Source organism: Panthera leo, chromosome A2 (assembly GCF_018350215.1).
Source record: "Panthera leo isolate Ple1 chromosome A2, P.leo_Ple1_pat1.1, whole genome shotgun sequence".
Classification (NCBI taxonomy): domain Eukaryota; kingdom Metazoa; phylum Chordata; class Mammalia; order Carnivora; family Felidae; genus Panthera; species Panthera leo.
This window is the reverse complement of record NC_056680.1, coordinates 145,830,668-145,844,474: the sequence shown is the minus strand read 5'-3', so window position 1 is coordinate 145,844,474 and position 13,807 is coordinate 145,830,668. Positions and strand designations below refer to the sequence as shown.

The 13,807-nt window shown below is 43.5% G+C and overlaps 1 protein-coding gene and 1 long non-coding RNA gene across 4 annotated transcripts in view; one reads left to right on the top strand and one right to left on the bottom strand.

The window, feature by feature from the left end:
* Window positions 1-8,513, bottom strand: part of MKLN1 (muskelin 1) — a 212,545-nt gene extending 204,032 nt beyond the window's left edge. The window contains exon 1 of the mRNA XM_042924831.1: window positions 8,377-8,513. Within this exon, the coding sequence (XP_042780765.1) occupies window positions 8,377-8,402 (26 nt within the window). The 5' untranslated portion in view covers window positions 8,403-8,513. The remainder of the gene's footprint in view (window positions 1-8,376) is intronic.
* LOC122211612 overlaps window positions 1-13,807 on the top strand; it is a 56,871-nt gene that overhangs the window by 22,909 nt on the left and 20,155 nt on the right. The window lies entirely within an intron of this gene.

Here is a 13,807-nt window from a genome sequence, read left to right as displayed (position 1 = left end):
TTGCAAAATCATCATTATCATTATTATTGTAATTGCAGAGAGGAGGCATTTAAATAATTGTTCAAAGTATCTTCTTGAGGAAATACGTAAATCAGGGCCAGCTGTCACAAATCAACCTACAATAATAATCCCGTATGTGCATCCTCAGTATTCATAGCAACCCTACAATAACAAATTTGTGCATTCATCTAATGTCCTTAAACAACCTAAAAAATAACAGACAAACCTTGATCAACTCCAGTGTCTCACTTGGTAGTTGACCTATGCTTTTAAGCCGTGTTGTTCAGGGGAACAACCTTAGAATCAGAAGCCACCAAACAAAAATTGTACCACCAATTCAATGACAAACTGGGTGGGTAACCCAACATCTACCTGCTCTGTTATGGCAACAATTCTGGGTACACAAGTAGAGTGGAAACAGGATAGATAGACCAGCAGACAACTAAAACATTTAGGAGAAATATCCACAAAGATAGACAAAGATTGACTTGAAACTTGTAAACAAGCGGGAACTATGAGAAAAGAGGAAAGGTCTTGTTTTTAGTTTAGTGAAATCAGCCAAAAGTATTTGAGATTTTTCTCTTCCCAAGATACAGCTGTGAAATGACTAATAGGAATTAAGTGAGCCTGCACCAAGAACTGAATGTGCCACTTCACTGGGAACAGAAAATGTTCCCCTGATAGAGGCTGTCCTCTCAGATTAGTACCTTGGGTATTTTAAAGAGGATCAGCCAGACACAGATACGGTGCATTTACAAAGAACAAGAATTATCCAAGCATCTTTGAAACTTTTTGCTGTATCATTGGTGCTTTGGGATCATGTTTATGTCTTTAATTCCATGTCCCTGAAGAAACTCAGGAGAGAGGGAAAAAGGAAGAGGGAGAAAGAAAATTTCACGCCACGTTGTTTTTTCCTTGCTGGGCTACTGTCGTGTTCTAGTAGAAGTCTTCTTGCAGAAGATTTGGCCTGGCCAATTTAAAAAGGGTGAATGACCAGTACTTAAGAAAGTTAGTAACTGCCCTGATCCAACCTTCCCAGGGTCTAAAAATCACACAACTGGTTGCAATGGATCAATATTATTTGCATATTTGCATATCCCCGGCTAAAATCATGCTTCCTACACACAGCCTCATCCTGTTTCAGTAATTAAAATATTTTTTCTACAAAAGTATCAGAAGGGGTACTGATTGACATTTTGAAAGATGTTTCAAGGCACAATCTGTGTATGTTTTTTCTCATTGTAAAAGTGAGACACCAACTAAATTCAAACTTCAAAAAAGTTTAAAGGGGAAGGGCACCTGGGCAGCTCAGTTGATTAAGCAGCTGACTTCGGCCCAGGTCATGGATCTTATGGTTCATGAGTTCCAGCCCGGCATTGGGCTCTCTGCTGTTAGCACAGAGCCCGCTTCAGATCCTCTGCCCCACTCTCTCTCTGGGATCCCCTGTCTCCCTCGCTCTCTGCCCCTCCCCTACTTGTATACATTCTCTCTTTAAAAATTATTTTTTAAAGTTTAAAATGGAAAGAAAAATCTCACTCTTATCCCAAGATAAGCACTGTTAACTATTTGTGTATTCTTTCCACATAAGCATATATAATATATACACCATTTTTATACAAAGCAGGTCATATAATATACAGTGTCCTATTGTGAGATAATAGAAAATATACATGTTGGTTTCTAACCCCTCAGTTCCTGGCACAGAGCTCCTAAGGCCCTTGTACATTTCTAAGTGATAAGAGCACCAGGAGCATCTTTTGTTCTAATATTTGGTCTTTGATCCCACTTCCTGACACAAGTTCCTAAATCCTTTTGATTTCCTGGCAATGTCTTTTGTTCCAGTGAGGTGGGCTCCTGGATGGCTCCTGAATGGGGGCTGATCCCCAGAAAGACCAAACCATGATTACAAGCTTGGAATTTTCAGCCCCACCCCTCACTCTCCACAGAGGGGAGAAGGGCTAGAAATGGAGTTAATAATTGATGATGCCTTCATGTTGAAGCCTCCATGAAAATCCCAATAGTATGGGGTTCAGAGAGCTTCCAGATTGGTGAACACATCCAGTTAACGGGCGGTTGACACAGCCCACCCAACTCATTCGGGACAGAAGATCCTGTACTTGGGACCCTCCCAGACCTCATTCTATGTATCTCTTCATCTGGCTGTTGTTCATCTATATCCTTTACATTATCCTTTATAATATAATAAACTGGCAAACATAGTGTTTCCCTGAGTTCTGTGAGCTCTTCTAGCAAGTAATCGAATCCAAAGGGTTAAGAGGTCATGGGAAACTCTGATTTGTAGCCAAGACAGAAGTTGTGAATAACGTAGGGACCTACTACTTGAGAATGGCACCTGAAGTCAGGAGCAATCACATGAGACTGAGCCCCTAACCTGTGGGACCTTACTCTATCTATAGGTAGGGCCAGAATTGAATTAAATTGCAGGATACCCAGCTGGTATCCTAATTCACAGAGAATTAGTTGGCATGGGAAAAACTCCCACATATCTAGTATCAGAGTATTGTGAGTGTGGTGGTAGTGTGAGAGCAAAGGAGACACACGGGAAGAAGACTGGGTTTTTCCTAAACACCCATACCTTGCTTCATTCATTTAATAATATGTCAGAAATATTTCCATGTCAATACATGTAGATCTTCCAAGATCTTTTAATCACTGGATATGCCATAATTTATTTAACCATTGCTCCGTTGAGGAACTTTTAAATCATTTCCACTTTTTGGTATTATAGCCAATGTTTCCATGAATCATTGGGAACTTGTATGACTCTATCTGTAGAGTAAATTCCTTTAAGTGAAATTGCTAGGTCAAAATATATGTACATTTAAGATTGAATTAGATGTTTCCATATTGTAACCCCAAAATAGTTGTTCAGAACACATTTCTACCAACAGTACAAGTTCACTTATATCCTTGCTAAAACTGAGTTTTATCAAACTTGCAACTTTTTGTCAATCTCATAGGTAAAATCGTATCACATTGTTGTGATTTGCACTTTGTAAGCCCTAATGGAGTTGTGTTTTCTCCCCCGAGTAGTTTTTGCCATACTTACTTTATAAAATAATTGTCCATATTCTTTGCCCGTTTTTCAGTTTTCCTCATAAAACTGTTAAGCTTTCTTTATATAATAAATAAGCACTTTTTCTCTTGGGTTTCAAGTTATTTTTCTTCTGTGCCATTTGTCCTTTGGTTCTATTTACAGTGTTTTCTTGTTATCACTGTTGTCATATTAGTTTTCACCATATGAAAGTTTATTTTTTTAATTTAATTTAATTTTTAAGTAGACGTCATGCCCAGCACAGAGCCCAGTGCGGGACTTAAACTCACAACCCTGAGATCAAGACCCGAGCTGAGATCAAAACTTGGATGCTTAACTGATTGAGCCACCCAGGCACCCCTACCATATGAAAGTTTTAAATGTTTTATACCAAAGCATTTATCAACATTTTCCTTTTTTGGTTTCTGAGTTTTGTCTCTGTTTTAAATACTAGCCCTCTTGCATGATGGTTCTCTTTGTAGTTACCACTTTAATGTATCAGGGCTTGATTTGAATTCCACTGTGTCATATAGTATAGGTTAAACAATTGGATTTTACTATGGAAAGAAGAAACTTACAAAGTCAAGGTCATTAAGAGAAGGGAAGATCCTCTTATTGTCCTTGGCTGACCTGCTGACCTCACGGAGTGGGTTGTGTTCCAGGGAAGGGAACTCTGCCTCTCTTTTGATCTTTTCTTTGTATAGAACAGGTAAGTATGAGAGTAAGCCTTATCAGTGAAAGGAAGAATCAGACTGTCTTGGCATTAGGCAGCCTGGATGTTAGTGCCAGCTATTTACCAGGGTCGCCTGGGAAACACACAAACTGCCCAGCATCTAGACTTTTGGGCCCATGGGATGTTAACATAAGCAAAGCCAGTGGTCCCACGGGAAGCTGAGCGTGTGGACAGCTCCTCAGCCTAGGAGAAACCCCTTTCCTCAGGCTCCATTCCTCCCCATACCTGGTTTGAGCTAGCTCATTGTCCACGCAATGCAGAATGAGCACCGAGATTCATTTACTATAAGCCTACTCTTTGTATCACATTAGTTAAGGAGTTCGGGAATGGAGGTGAGATGGACTCCTTTTTTTATTCCCAACTTTTTATTTTGAATATTTTCAAAGGTCACAAGAATGACACAATGACTGCCTTTATATTCTTCACCTAGATTCACCAATTGTTAACATTTTGTCATCTCTGCTGTCTCTTTCTATAAATACACATTTTTATGCATTGAAGCATTTGAAAGTGAGTTGAATACTTTATGATGGTTCACTAAAATAATTCAGTATACATCTCCCAAAAATAAAGGCATTATCCCACATAAATGCAATGCCATTTTCAGACCTAGGAAAATTAATGATTCAATATCTTTAATTCCACATTGAAATTTCTCTAATTGTCCTAAATGTCTTTTATGGCCATCTTTTTTTGTTTGATCTAAGATCTTAACAAGGTCCATACATTACATTTGATTCTGTCTCTAGTCCAGGGTGCCAAGGTGAACATCCAGCTTTTCATTGTCATGACTGGGGGTGCTACTGGCATCTAGTAGATAGGGACCATGGATTCCTGCCAAGTATCCTATAATACACAGACAATCCCCCCAACACACACACACACACACACACACACACACACACACACACACACACACACAATGAAGAATTAGCTGATTCAAAATGTTTAATCTCAACTAGTATTAAGATTAAAAAACCTCTCTAGTCTATCTAGAACAGTCTACTCACTTTTTCACTGTTGTTTTTCATGACACTGACTTGTAATACCCAGGCCAGTTGTAATGTAGAATGTCCCATGCTCCAGGATTTTCTAATTGTTTCCTCATGGTTAGTTTCCATTTGAACATATTTGGCAAGAATATTACTTAGATCATTGTAATAGTTAGCTACTACTGCATACCAACCCACCCCCAAACTCAGTGGCATTCTATTAACAGCCATTGACTAGGTAGTTCTGCTGATCTGGGCTGGGCTAAACTGATTTTGGCTGGACTCATTCATGGATCTGCAGTCATTTGGCAGATTGGGGGCTTGCTGGTCTAGGATGACATCAGCTAGGATGACTGGGCTCAGCTCCATTAACTGATCACACTTAGCAGGCTAGCCCTGGCCTATTCTCATGGAAGAGGAAGGATCCGAAAGAAAGTGGAAGTATGTAATGTCTGTCAAGGCCTCGGCTTAGAACCAGCACTCTGTCACTTCAATTGCATTATGTTGGCCAACAAAGATAACAAAGCCAGCCTATATTCAAGTGGTAGAGAAATAAACTCTACCTCTTGATGGGAGTTGCTGCAAAGTCACATTAAAAGGGGTGTGGATAGGGACGGAAAGAATCTGGGTCTATTGCATTCAGTCGATCAAAGTGATATTGTGTACCTTATCATACACATATGATACACATACACATATCATATACATATGATTGTGTGCATCATATCAGGAGGCACATAATGTCAGCTTGTCCCACTATTAGTGATGTTAAGTTTGATACCTGATTAAGCGGTAACTGACAGCTCTCCTTAGGAAAACCATATCTTTCATATATGTGGGTGATGCTTTGGTGCACTGCTATCCTGTGTCTATTCTGTTAGCCACTGTTTTTAGTTTCCTAGGGCTATTGTAAGGATGTACCCACAAATTGGGTGGCTAAAACAACAGAAATTTATTGTCTTATAGTTCTGAAGGCAAGAAGTATAAGAACAGTGTGTCGGCAGGGCTCCCTGTGCAACTTTAGAAGAGAATTCTTCCTTGCCCCTTCCAGCTTCTGGTAGCCCAGACATTCCTTGGCTTGCAACGGCAGCACTTCACATCAGCCACCATATTCCCATGGCCTTCTCCCTGTGTCTTTGTGTCTTCACATGACCATCTTCTAAAAGGACACCTGGTCATACTGGATTAGAGACCTCATCTTAACTAATTACATATGCGATGACCCTATTTCCAAATAACATCACATTCTAGGGTCCTAGGGGTAGGACTTCAACATACCTTTCTTGGGAAACATAATACAACCCATAACACCCATCAACCTTTCACTCAAGGTTTTATCATCCACTCATAGTCCTTGATTGAATGAGTTCTTACATTGGGGATTGCATAACTGTTTTTCTTAAGCCTCATCATTTCTTTAACATTTATTAGCTGGCATTCTTCTGTAAAAGAGAAGGTTTTATTTTCCTATTTCTTTCCCATCTCTTCTCTCCTCCCCCTTTTTAATCACTTTGAATGTGTGGCTTTTTCTTTTTATACACCATCATTTTTATACAGCCATACAACAAAATTTTGGTGATATGATTGTTTCAAATTTGGCTAGTGAGAATCCATAAAGTCAACTCTTAAGGAAAAAAGCACAATAAGGATTTAAACTTTAATTAAATTTAAAATTATTTTTAAAAAATTTTTAATGTTTATTTATTTTTGAGGGAGAGAGAGAGAGAGAGAGAGAGAATGCAAGCAGGGGAGGGGCAGAGAGACAGGGAGATACAGAATCTGAAGTAGGCTCCAGGCTCTGAGATGTCCACACAGAGCCCAATGCAGGGCTTGAACTCACAAACCGTGATGAGATCATGACCTGAGCTAAAGCTGGCTGCTCAACTGACTGAGCCACCTAGGCGCCCCTAAAATTCTTTATTAAATTGTAATGTGACTACCCCCACTAATCTATCCCAGAGGACCTACCTCTGCTGTCCCAATAAATCAGGGCTTATATTTTTCTCCCTGGGGAGGCTATGTGATTGTTTCCCATGGGAAAAGTCATTCTCCATTCCTAAAGTACAGCCATTAAAAAAAATAATAATAAACCAACCTGTCATTTATTGAGTATACTGTTTTACGTACATTATTTTATTCTGTTTTTTGAGAGAGAGAGAGAGAGAGAGAGAGAGAGAGAAAGCGAGTAGATGAGGGGCATCAGGAGAGAGAATTTCAAGCAGGCTCCATGCCCAGCTCGAAGCCCAACTTGGGTCTCAATCTCCCAACTACCTAGGTACCAAAAATAATGGGTTGTGATACTACTTTATTGGGGCTGAATGTATCAGCACTCTGTAGGAGGCCACCAACCTGCACAGGGGTGCCATGACCTCAGGTGTTGGACGATCCAGAGGCAGCTGCCCTTGAGAGTATTTAAAGGACTTAGGCGTGAGCCACCCATGCTGCTCCACTTAGGACCAGCACTGGCAGAGTCAGTCTGGAGAAGAGAGAGCACTGGGAAGATTATACTCATCCAGGAATGATATTAATGATCATAATTGCCACAGTTTATTCAGCATTTACTGTATGCCTAGCACTGTGCCAAATGCTTTAGAAGCATGAGCTCTATAGTATCATCATCCCCAGTTATGGATGAAGAAACTAAGGCTTAATAAGGTTAAGTAAATTGCTCAAGGTCACACACAGCTGCAACTTACGCATAGCTTTGCCTGTCTCCAACGCCCATGTTCCTACTCCTTTATTCTATGCTGTCTGGGAATATAATTCTCTCTGGTGTTTCCTTCTATAACCCTCAAAATACTGTCTTTCTGGAGGAAGTCCCAGTTCTGAGTTTCCAACTGCCTTTTGTTTTTTTGTTTTGTTTTGTTTTTATTTTTTTTAATGTTTATTCATTTTTGAGAGAGAGAGAGAGAGAAAGAGCACGTGAGAGCATGAGAGCACAAGCAGGGGAGGGGCAGAAAGAGAGGGAGACACAGAATCTGAAGCAGGCTCCAGGCTCTGAGCTGTCAGCACAGAGCCCGACGCGGGGCTCAAACTCAGGAGCAGTGAGATCATGACCTGAGCCTAAGTCGGACTCTTAACCAACTGAGCCACCCAGGTGCCTCCCTGCCCCCCAGCCACCAACTGCCTTTTGGTCATAGCTGCAACTTTCAGCCTTAACCTTCCTTCTAATGTTGAGTGTACCAGACACATCTTATGTGCCTCATCAGATTCTCTTATCATTTTGTCACTTATTTTGTCTCTGCCACTGCTGCAGCTGCCTTGCTTTGTTTGGGCCCAGGTAGGCCCCCAACCTAAGGCCGGACTTATCTGCCACTTTCCCAGCCTGGTCCCTACCTTGACTGCCACTGCGTGACCAGGCTTGCCAGCTTCACACCATGAATTTCTGGCTTCTCTCTGTACTCCCCAACCAGGATTAAAGGCCATACTGTAGAGTATGTGGCTTGCTGAGAGGCTAACAAGGGGAACATATCATATAAACTAGAAGTATGAGGAAGGTTACTCCTGGTGTGGTAAATCTTGATCAGTGGGAATTAGGACATGGGAGGGAATCACAAAGATGGATTCCTTTTCCTTTCTCCCTCCCAAGCACTTACCTGAGCATGTTTCCAGCACATAGCATCTGGAGGTATTCTGCACGGACATGCAGACATGCCTACTGTCTCTGCAGTTTGTTCAAACATCATCTTGCATTGTTTCCCATCTTTCTTTGTCTTTCTTCCCTTTTTCTCTCACTCTTGCTGCCCTGGGATTGCATCTCCTAAATAAAACAAGCATTAATTCTTGGTTTGAGTTCTATTTTCTTTTTTTTTTTAAGTGTATTTTTAATGTTTATTCATTTTTTGAGAGAGAGAAACATAGAGCAGTAGGGGACAGGCAAAGAGAGAGGGAAACCCAGAATCCAAAGCAGGCTCTAGGCTCCAAGTTTTCAGTACAGAGCCCAAAACGGGGCTCGAACTCACAGACTGTGAGACTCTGACCTGAACTGAAGTCAGCCACTTAATCAACTGAGCCACCCAGGTGCCCCTTGAGTTCTATTTTCTATAAAACATAAGCTAAGATTTTCAGGGTCAATTTCTCTAAATGGGACCACCACTTCCTAAATTCTCTTGGCTCAAAGCCAAGACACCAAAGGTCCAAGAGTGCATTCTAGAAGATAATCCTAACTGATAATAATTTTGTCAATATTGGGGCGCCTGGGTGGCGCAGTCGGTTGGGCGTCCGACTTCGGCCAGGTCACGATCTCGCGGTCCGTGAGTTCGAGCCCCGCGTCGGGCTCTGGGCTGATGGCTTGGAGCCTGGAGCCTGTTTCCGATTCTGTGTCTCCCTCTCTCTCTGCCCTTCCCCCGTTCATGCTCTGTCTCTCTCTGTCCCAAAAATAAAAAAAACAACAACAAAAAAAAAAAACGTTGAATAATTTTGTCAATATCATCACTATAACTGATAGAATTCATGTATTACCTCCACAAAGGTGCAGTTTATCTGGAAGAAAATAAAAATAATTAAAAGGATCCTTGGTGGTAAAAAGGCTCTGAACCAACAGTTCAAAACTAGGCTTAATCCTAAACTGGACAACAGAAGCTCATCTGGGTTTTGATAATCCCCTGAAAGCATCAGAATGCCTGCCACATCCTTAACACCCTTTGGGTTTCTAATAGACAGGAAACCAAATTATTTACCAACTTATTCTGCCATTCCAAACAAAACCATTTATTCTAGGAGCAGGCCCCTGATCTAGGACAATAAACCTATGATGATGTGATGGTTGCCAAGAAAGCTCTGCCCAATTGTCTGTCCTTGATGGTGAGCAGCCAAACCAGTCAAGTCCTTTGGGACAGTTGACTATGAAATACAGAGAGGGAGTCAGCAGTTAGCAATGGGCAGAAGCTAAAAGACACAGAAGGAGGGAAGAAAACTGAAGTCACATGGCAGCAGAAACCATGAGGCAGTAAAAGCTGTGAGATAGAGAAAAGCATAGAAAGTTCTTCGTAGCAAGGGCAGCAGAAGCAGAGAGTCCCAATAATTGACAGAGTACAGAGCAACAGATATTTACTATGGAAGAGGCCACAAGATAACCCAGCTGCTATGACTGTACTGTGTGCTGAATCACCTTCCAGTTCCCACTTGTCATTACTTAAACTTAGATTAAGGCAACCTGAGTCTGTCTGTTCTGTAAATTAAATTTTTGCCTCATATCTATATCCGGCAAGATCGTGGCAGGAAACTGAAGGTACACTCAGCTAGGGTTTTGAAAATAATTTGATGAAGACATACTTACAAGGATGTAGGCAGGGTTTAGGAACTTAAGAGGAATACTGAAGCACTTGAGGACTAGCAACAGTGGAAACCCAGGGCTAAAGAGACAAGGGAAACGTTGTCTAAAGCTAAAGAGACCTGGGAAGTTCCCCAGGTGGCTCAGTCAGTTAAGCATCCGACTGTTAATCTCAGCTCAGGTTTTGATCTCAGGGTCATGAGTTCATGCCCCACATTGGGCTCCATGCTGGATGTGGAGGCTACTTAAAAAAGAGAGAGAGAGAGACAAGGGTACCAAATTAGTGTTGTAGGAGTCCCGAAGGAGGTTATATCTATGATGGGAAATGGCTGCTGCCAGACCATGGTGCTAAAGCAAGGAAAAAAGAAGAAATACCTCAACCCCTTTTTCCCCCGTACCCTCTGATACTTGCTGATGCCTCCCATTGGCCAAACCCAACAGCGAGCCAGTGCACTGAGGAGTCCAAATCATGTCATCACAGTAATAGCTTCATAGGGCACAGAGCAGGGCAGAGAAGGTTAGGGGGCTGTTGTAGGCTGACTAGTGGCCCCTTCAAAAAATAGGTTCACATGCTGATCCCCAGAACCTGAGAATATTATATGGTATAAGATGTGATTAAATTTAGGGTCCTGAGAGGAAGAACTTATCCTAGATTGCTTGGGTGGACCCTAAATGCAGTCACAGATAACCTAATAAAAGAGAAGTAGTGGGAGTTTTGAGAAAGAAGAGGAGGTAACAATGTGACCACAAGATCAGAAATTAGAGTGACAGGACCACCAGCCAAGGAATGCCTGGAGCCATCAGAAGCTGGAAGAGGTGAGGGACAGACTCTACCCCAGAGCCTAAGGGAGGGAAACTGGCCAAAACCTTGATTTTTGTCTTCCTCGGCATCAGAACTATGAGAAAGTAAAATTCAGTTGTTTTAAGCCACCCAGTTTGTGGTAATTTGTTATGGCAGTCGCAATGTGGTAGAGCCCCTCCCTAAGGAATGTGACAAAAACCTCAGGACAAGGGAAGGCAACCTAGCTATGTACATGTACATGACCTTCCTTATGACTCTGTAACATAGAACGCCCAATCAGACTGTATGTCTGTATGTTACCATGTACGGGAGACAAAGAAGTAGAAATTGTATAAAAGGCTACACCCCACTCCGCTCAGGGCTCAGTCTTTCAGGCACGAATCCACTGAGCCTGGCTGGCACAAATAAAGTTGCTTCCTGGGAAGAAAAGCCTTCATGTCACGACTTTCTGTGCAAACCTTGCTCCCATTACATTTCTTGGGGTTTGCATCCAGGAGGTGGAGATGGTGTTTTACCTCTCTTGTTGCCAGGTGCAAACCTCAGGGCACCGGGAGAGGTGACCTCACCTGGCACCAGTGGACTGCTTGATCTGTAGGAGACTAGCCCCTCCCAGCGTGCCCAGGCAAGGACCCCAGATGCACAAAGGAACCAGGTGAGGCCCAGGAACCAGCTCAGGGAGCGCTGCCCTTCAGACTGGTTAGAACCAGGGTTCATTTTGGTAGACCTACCCCTAAGAGGCAGAAGAGGAGCCTGATCACCTCCTGGAGTTGCCCGACTAGTTCCGTAAGGAATAAAACTGCAACTCCAAGGCACTGGGCCCTGGGGGGGGGGGGGGGGGGGGGAGGGGTTGGAATTGCTGTGTGACTGTGCATGAATGAGATGGACAGGGGAAAGTTTCCAGCCTGACCAAGGGGCCAAAGCAAGTGTTGAGTTTGGATCCGTGGTTCTATGCCAACCTCATAGGGCTTAAGGTGGCTTGAGATTTCTTCAGGAGTCTGATCTGGGTCAGGGAATGGTACTGAAGCCGCCAATGCTAAGAGGCACCTGAAATATCTCCAAGAGGAAAGCAGCTGGAAATAGACAAAGCGAGTGTAGGTCCTTGCCAAGTTAGCCCCCCCACCTTTTCCCTCTCTTGTGCATGAAAGTTGTCCATTAGGAGAAGAAATGGGTGGAAAGCAGAGTAAACCGACTCCCCTAGAGTCTATGTTGAGGAATTTCAAAAAGGGATATTCAAGAGATGATTGTGTGAAATTAACTCCTGAAAAGCTCTGCACATTCTGTGAAATTGATTGGCCATTGTTTGGGGTGGCCTGGTCCCCTGAGGACTCACTTGATAAGGAACTAGTTGGCCGAGTGTTCAGGATCGTTGTGGGGGATCCAGGCCACCCTGACCAATTTCTTTACACTGACCATTGGCAAGACCTGGTCCTATCCCAAGCACCGTGGCTAAAAGTCTATATTGAAGAGAACTGTAAAGTTATGATGGCTTGTGTCATGGCTTCCTCCAAATGCTGGCCCAAAACTGAAAAACCCATACCATTTGGAGAACCTGTGGAAACCCCACCGCCATATGCCCCACTGTATCCTTTACTGCCACCTGCGCTTCCGGCTGCCTCAGCTGAAACCCCATCGGAGCCTGCCCCTAGTCCCAAGGCCTTGCCACCTCTAGCACCACCGACCTCTCCAGATGTGACCAGCTCACCTGGACCACCGGTCCTAATCACATATGCCCCTCCCAGAAGGCAACTAGAAGATCAGACCAGTGGAGATAGCCCCTCCCTGCAGCAACACTGGGGAGCCCTACAGATGCCATGAGGGAAACTAGGGGAGCCATCTATTATGATCAGGAAAGCCAGATCTGAGAATGCTAGCGTGTTTTTGGGTACCAACCCTTTACCACTACGGACCTCTCAACTTGGAAGCACTATACTCCCTCCTATCCAGAGAAGCCCCAGGCTATGATTGAACTAATGCAGTCCCTAATCCAAACCCATAAACCTGCTTTGACGGACTGCAGCCAATTCCTCCTGACCCCCTTTGACATGGAGGAGCGTCGCTGAATTACCCAGGTGGCCCTAAAATGGTTAGAGGAGAATGCCCCAGCTGGGACACTAGACACCCAGGCTTATGCTCAAACTCACTTACCTGGGGAGGACCCCAAATGGGACCCAGATGTCTCAAGTGTAGATGGAGGGCTCACAAGGACTGAACGGTATCAAGAAGCCCTTCTAAATGGCATGAAGGAAGAGGGGGAAAAGGCCATAAATATGAGCAAATATGAACATCAGAAGTTCTCCAGGGACCCAAGGAGAGCCCAAGCCAGTTCTATGAGACTCTATGTGAGGCATTTTGTCTCTATACCCCTTTTGGTCCAGAAGCACCCGTTAACCAGCAGATGGTCAATGCGACTTTTGTAGGTCAGGCCCAAGGGGACATCGGGTGCAAGCTGCAAAAGCTAAAGGGTTTCACCAGCATGAATGCTGGTCAGTTGCTGGAAGTAGCAACTAATGTGTTTGTCAAACATGACCAGGCAGCTCGGAGGGAAGAATGCTGGAAGATGCAGAAAAAGGCAGACTTGTTAGCTGCTGCCTTGGTGGAGCAGTCAGAACACTTCCAGAAAGATAATTCTCAGCAGAAAGAAAGAGGCCATGTGGTCCAGGGTTGGTACCAGCCAGCATCATGGCCACATGGGGCCCCCTAAGATGATTTAGTGGGGCTAACCACCATGGAGGACTATGAGGAGGACTAGGACAGACCAGGCTCTATTTGTTAGTCCCCCAAGAACCTATGGTCCAAATGAATGTGGGGGGCCAAGCCATCGACTTCATGGTGGATACTGGTGTTGAACACTCGATGGTGACCCAACCCGTGGGCTCCCTCTCACAGAGACAAGCCACCATTGAGGGGGCCACAGGAAGTCGGACACACCGTCCCTTCCTGCATCCTCGATGAT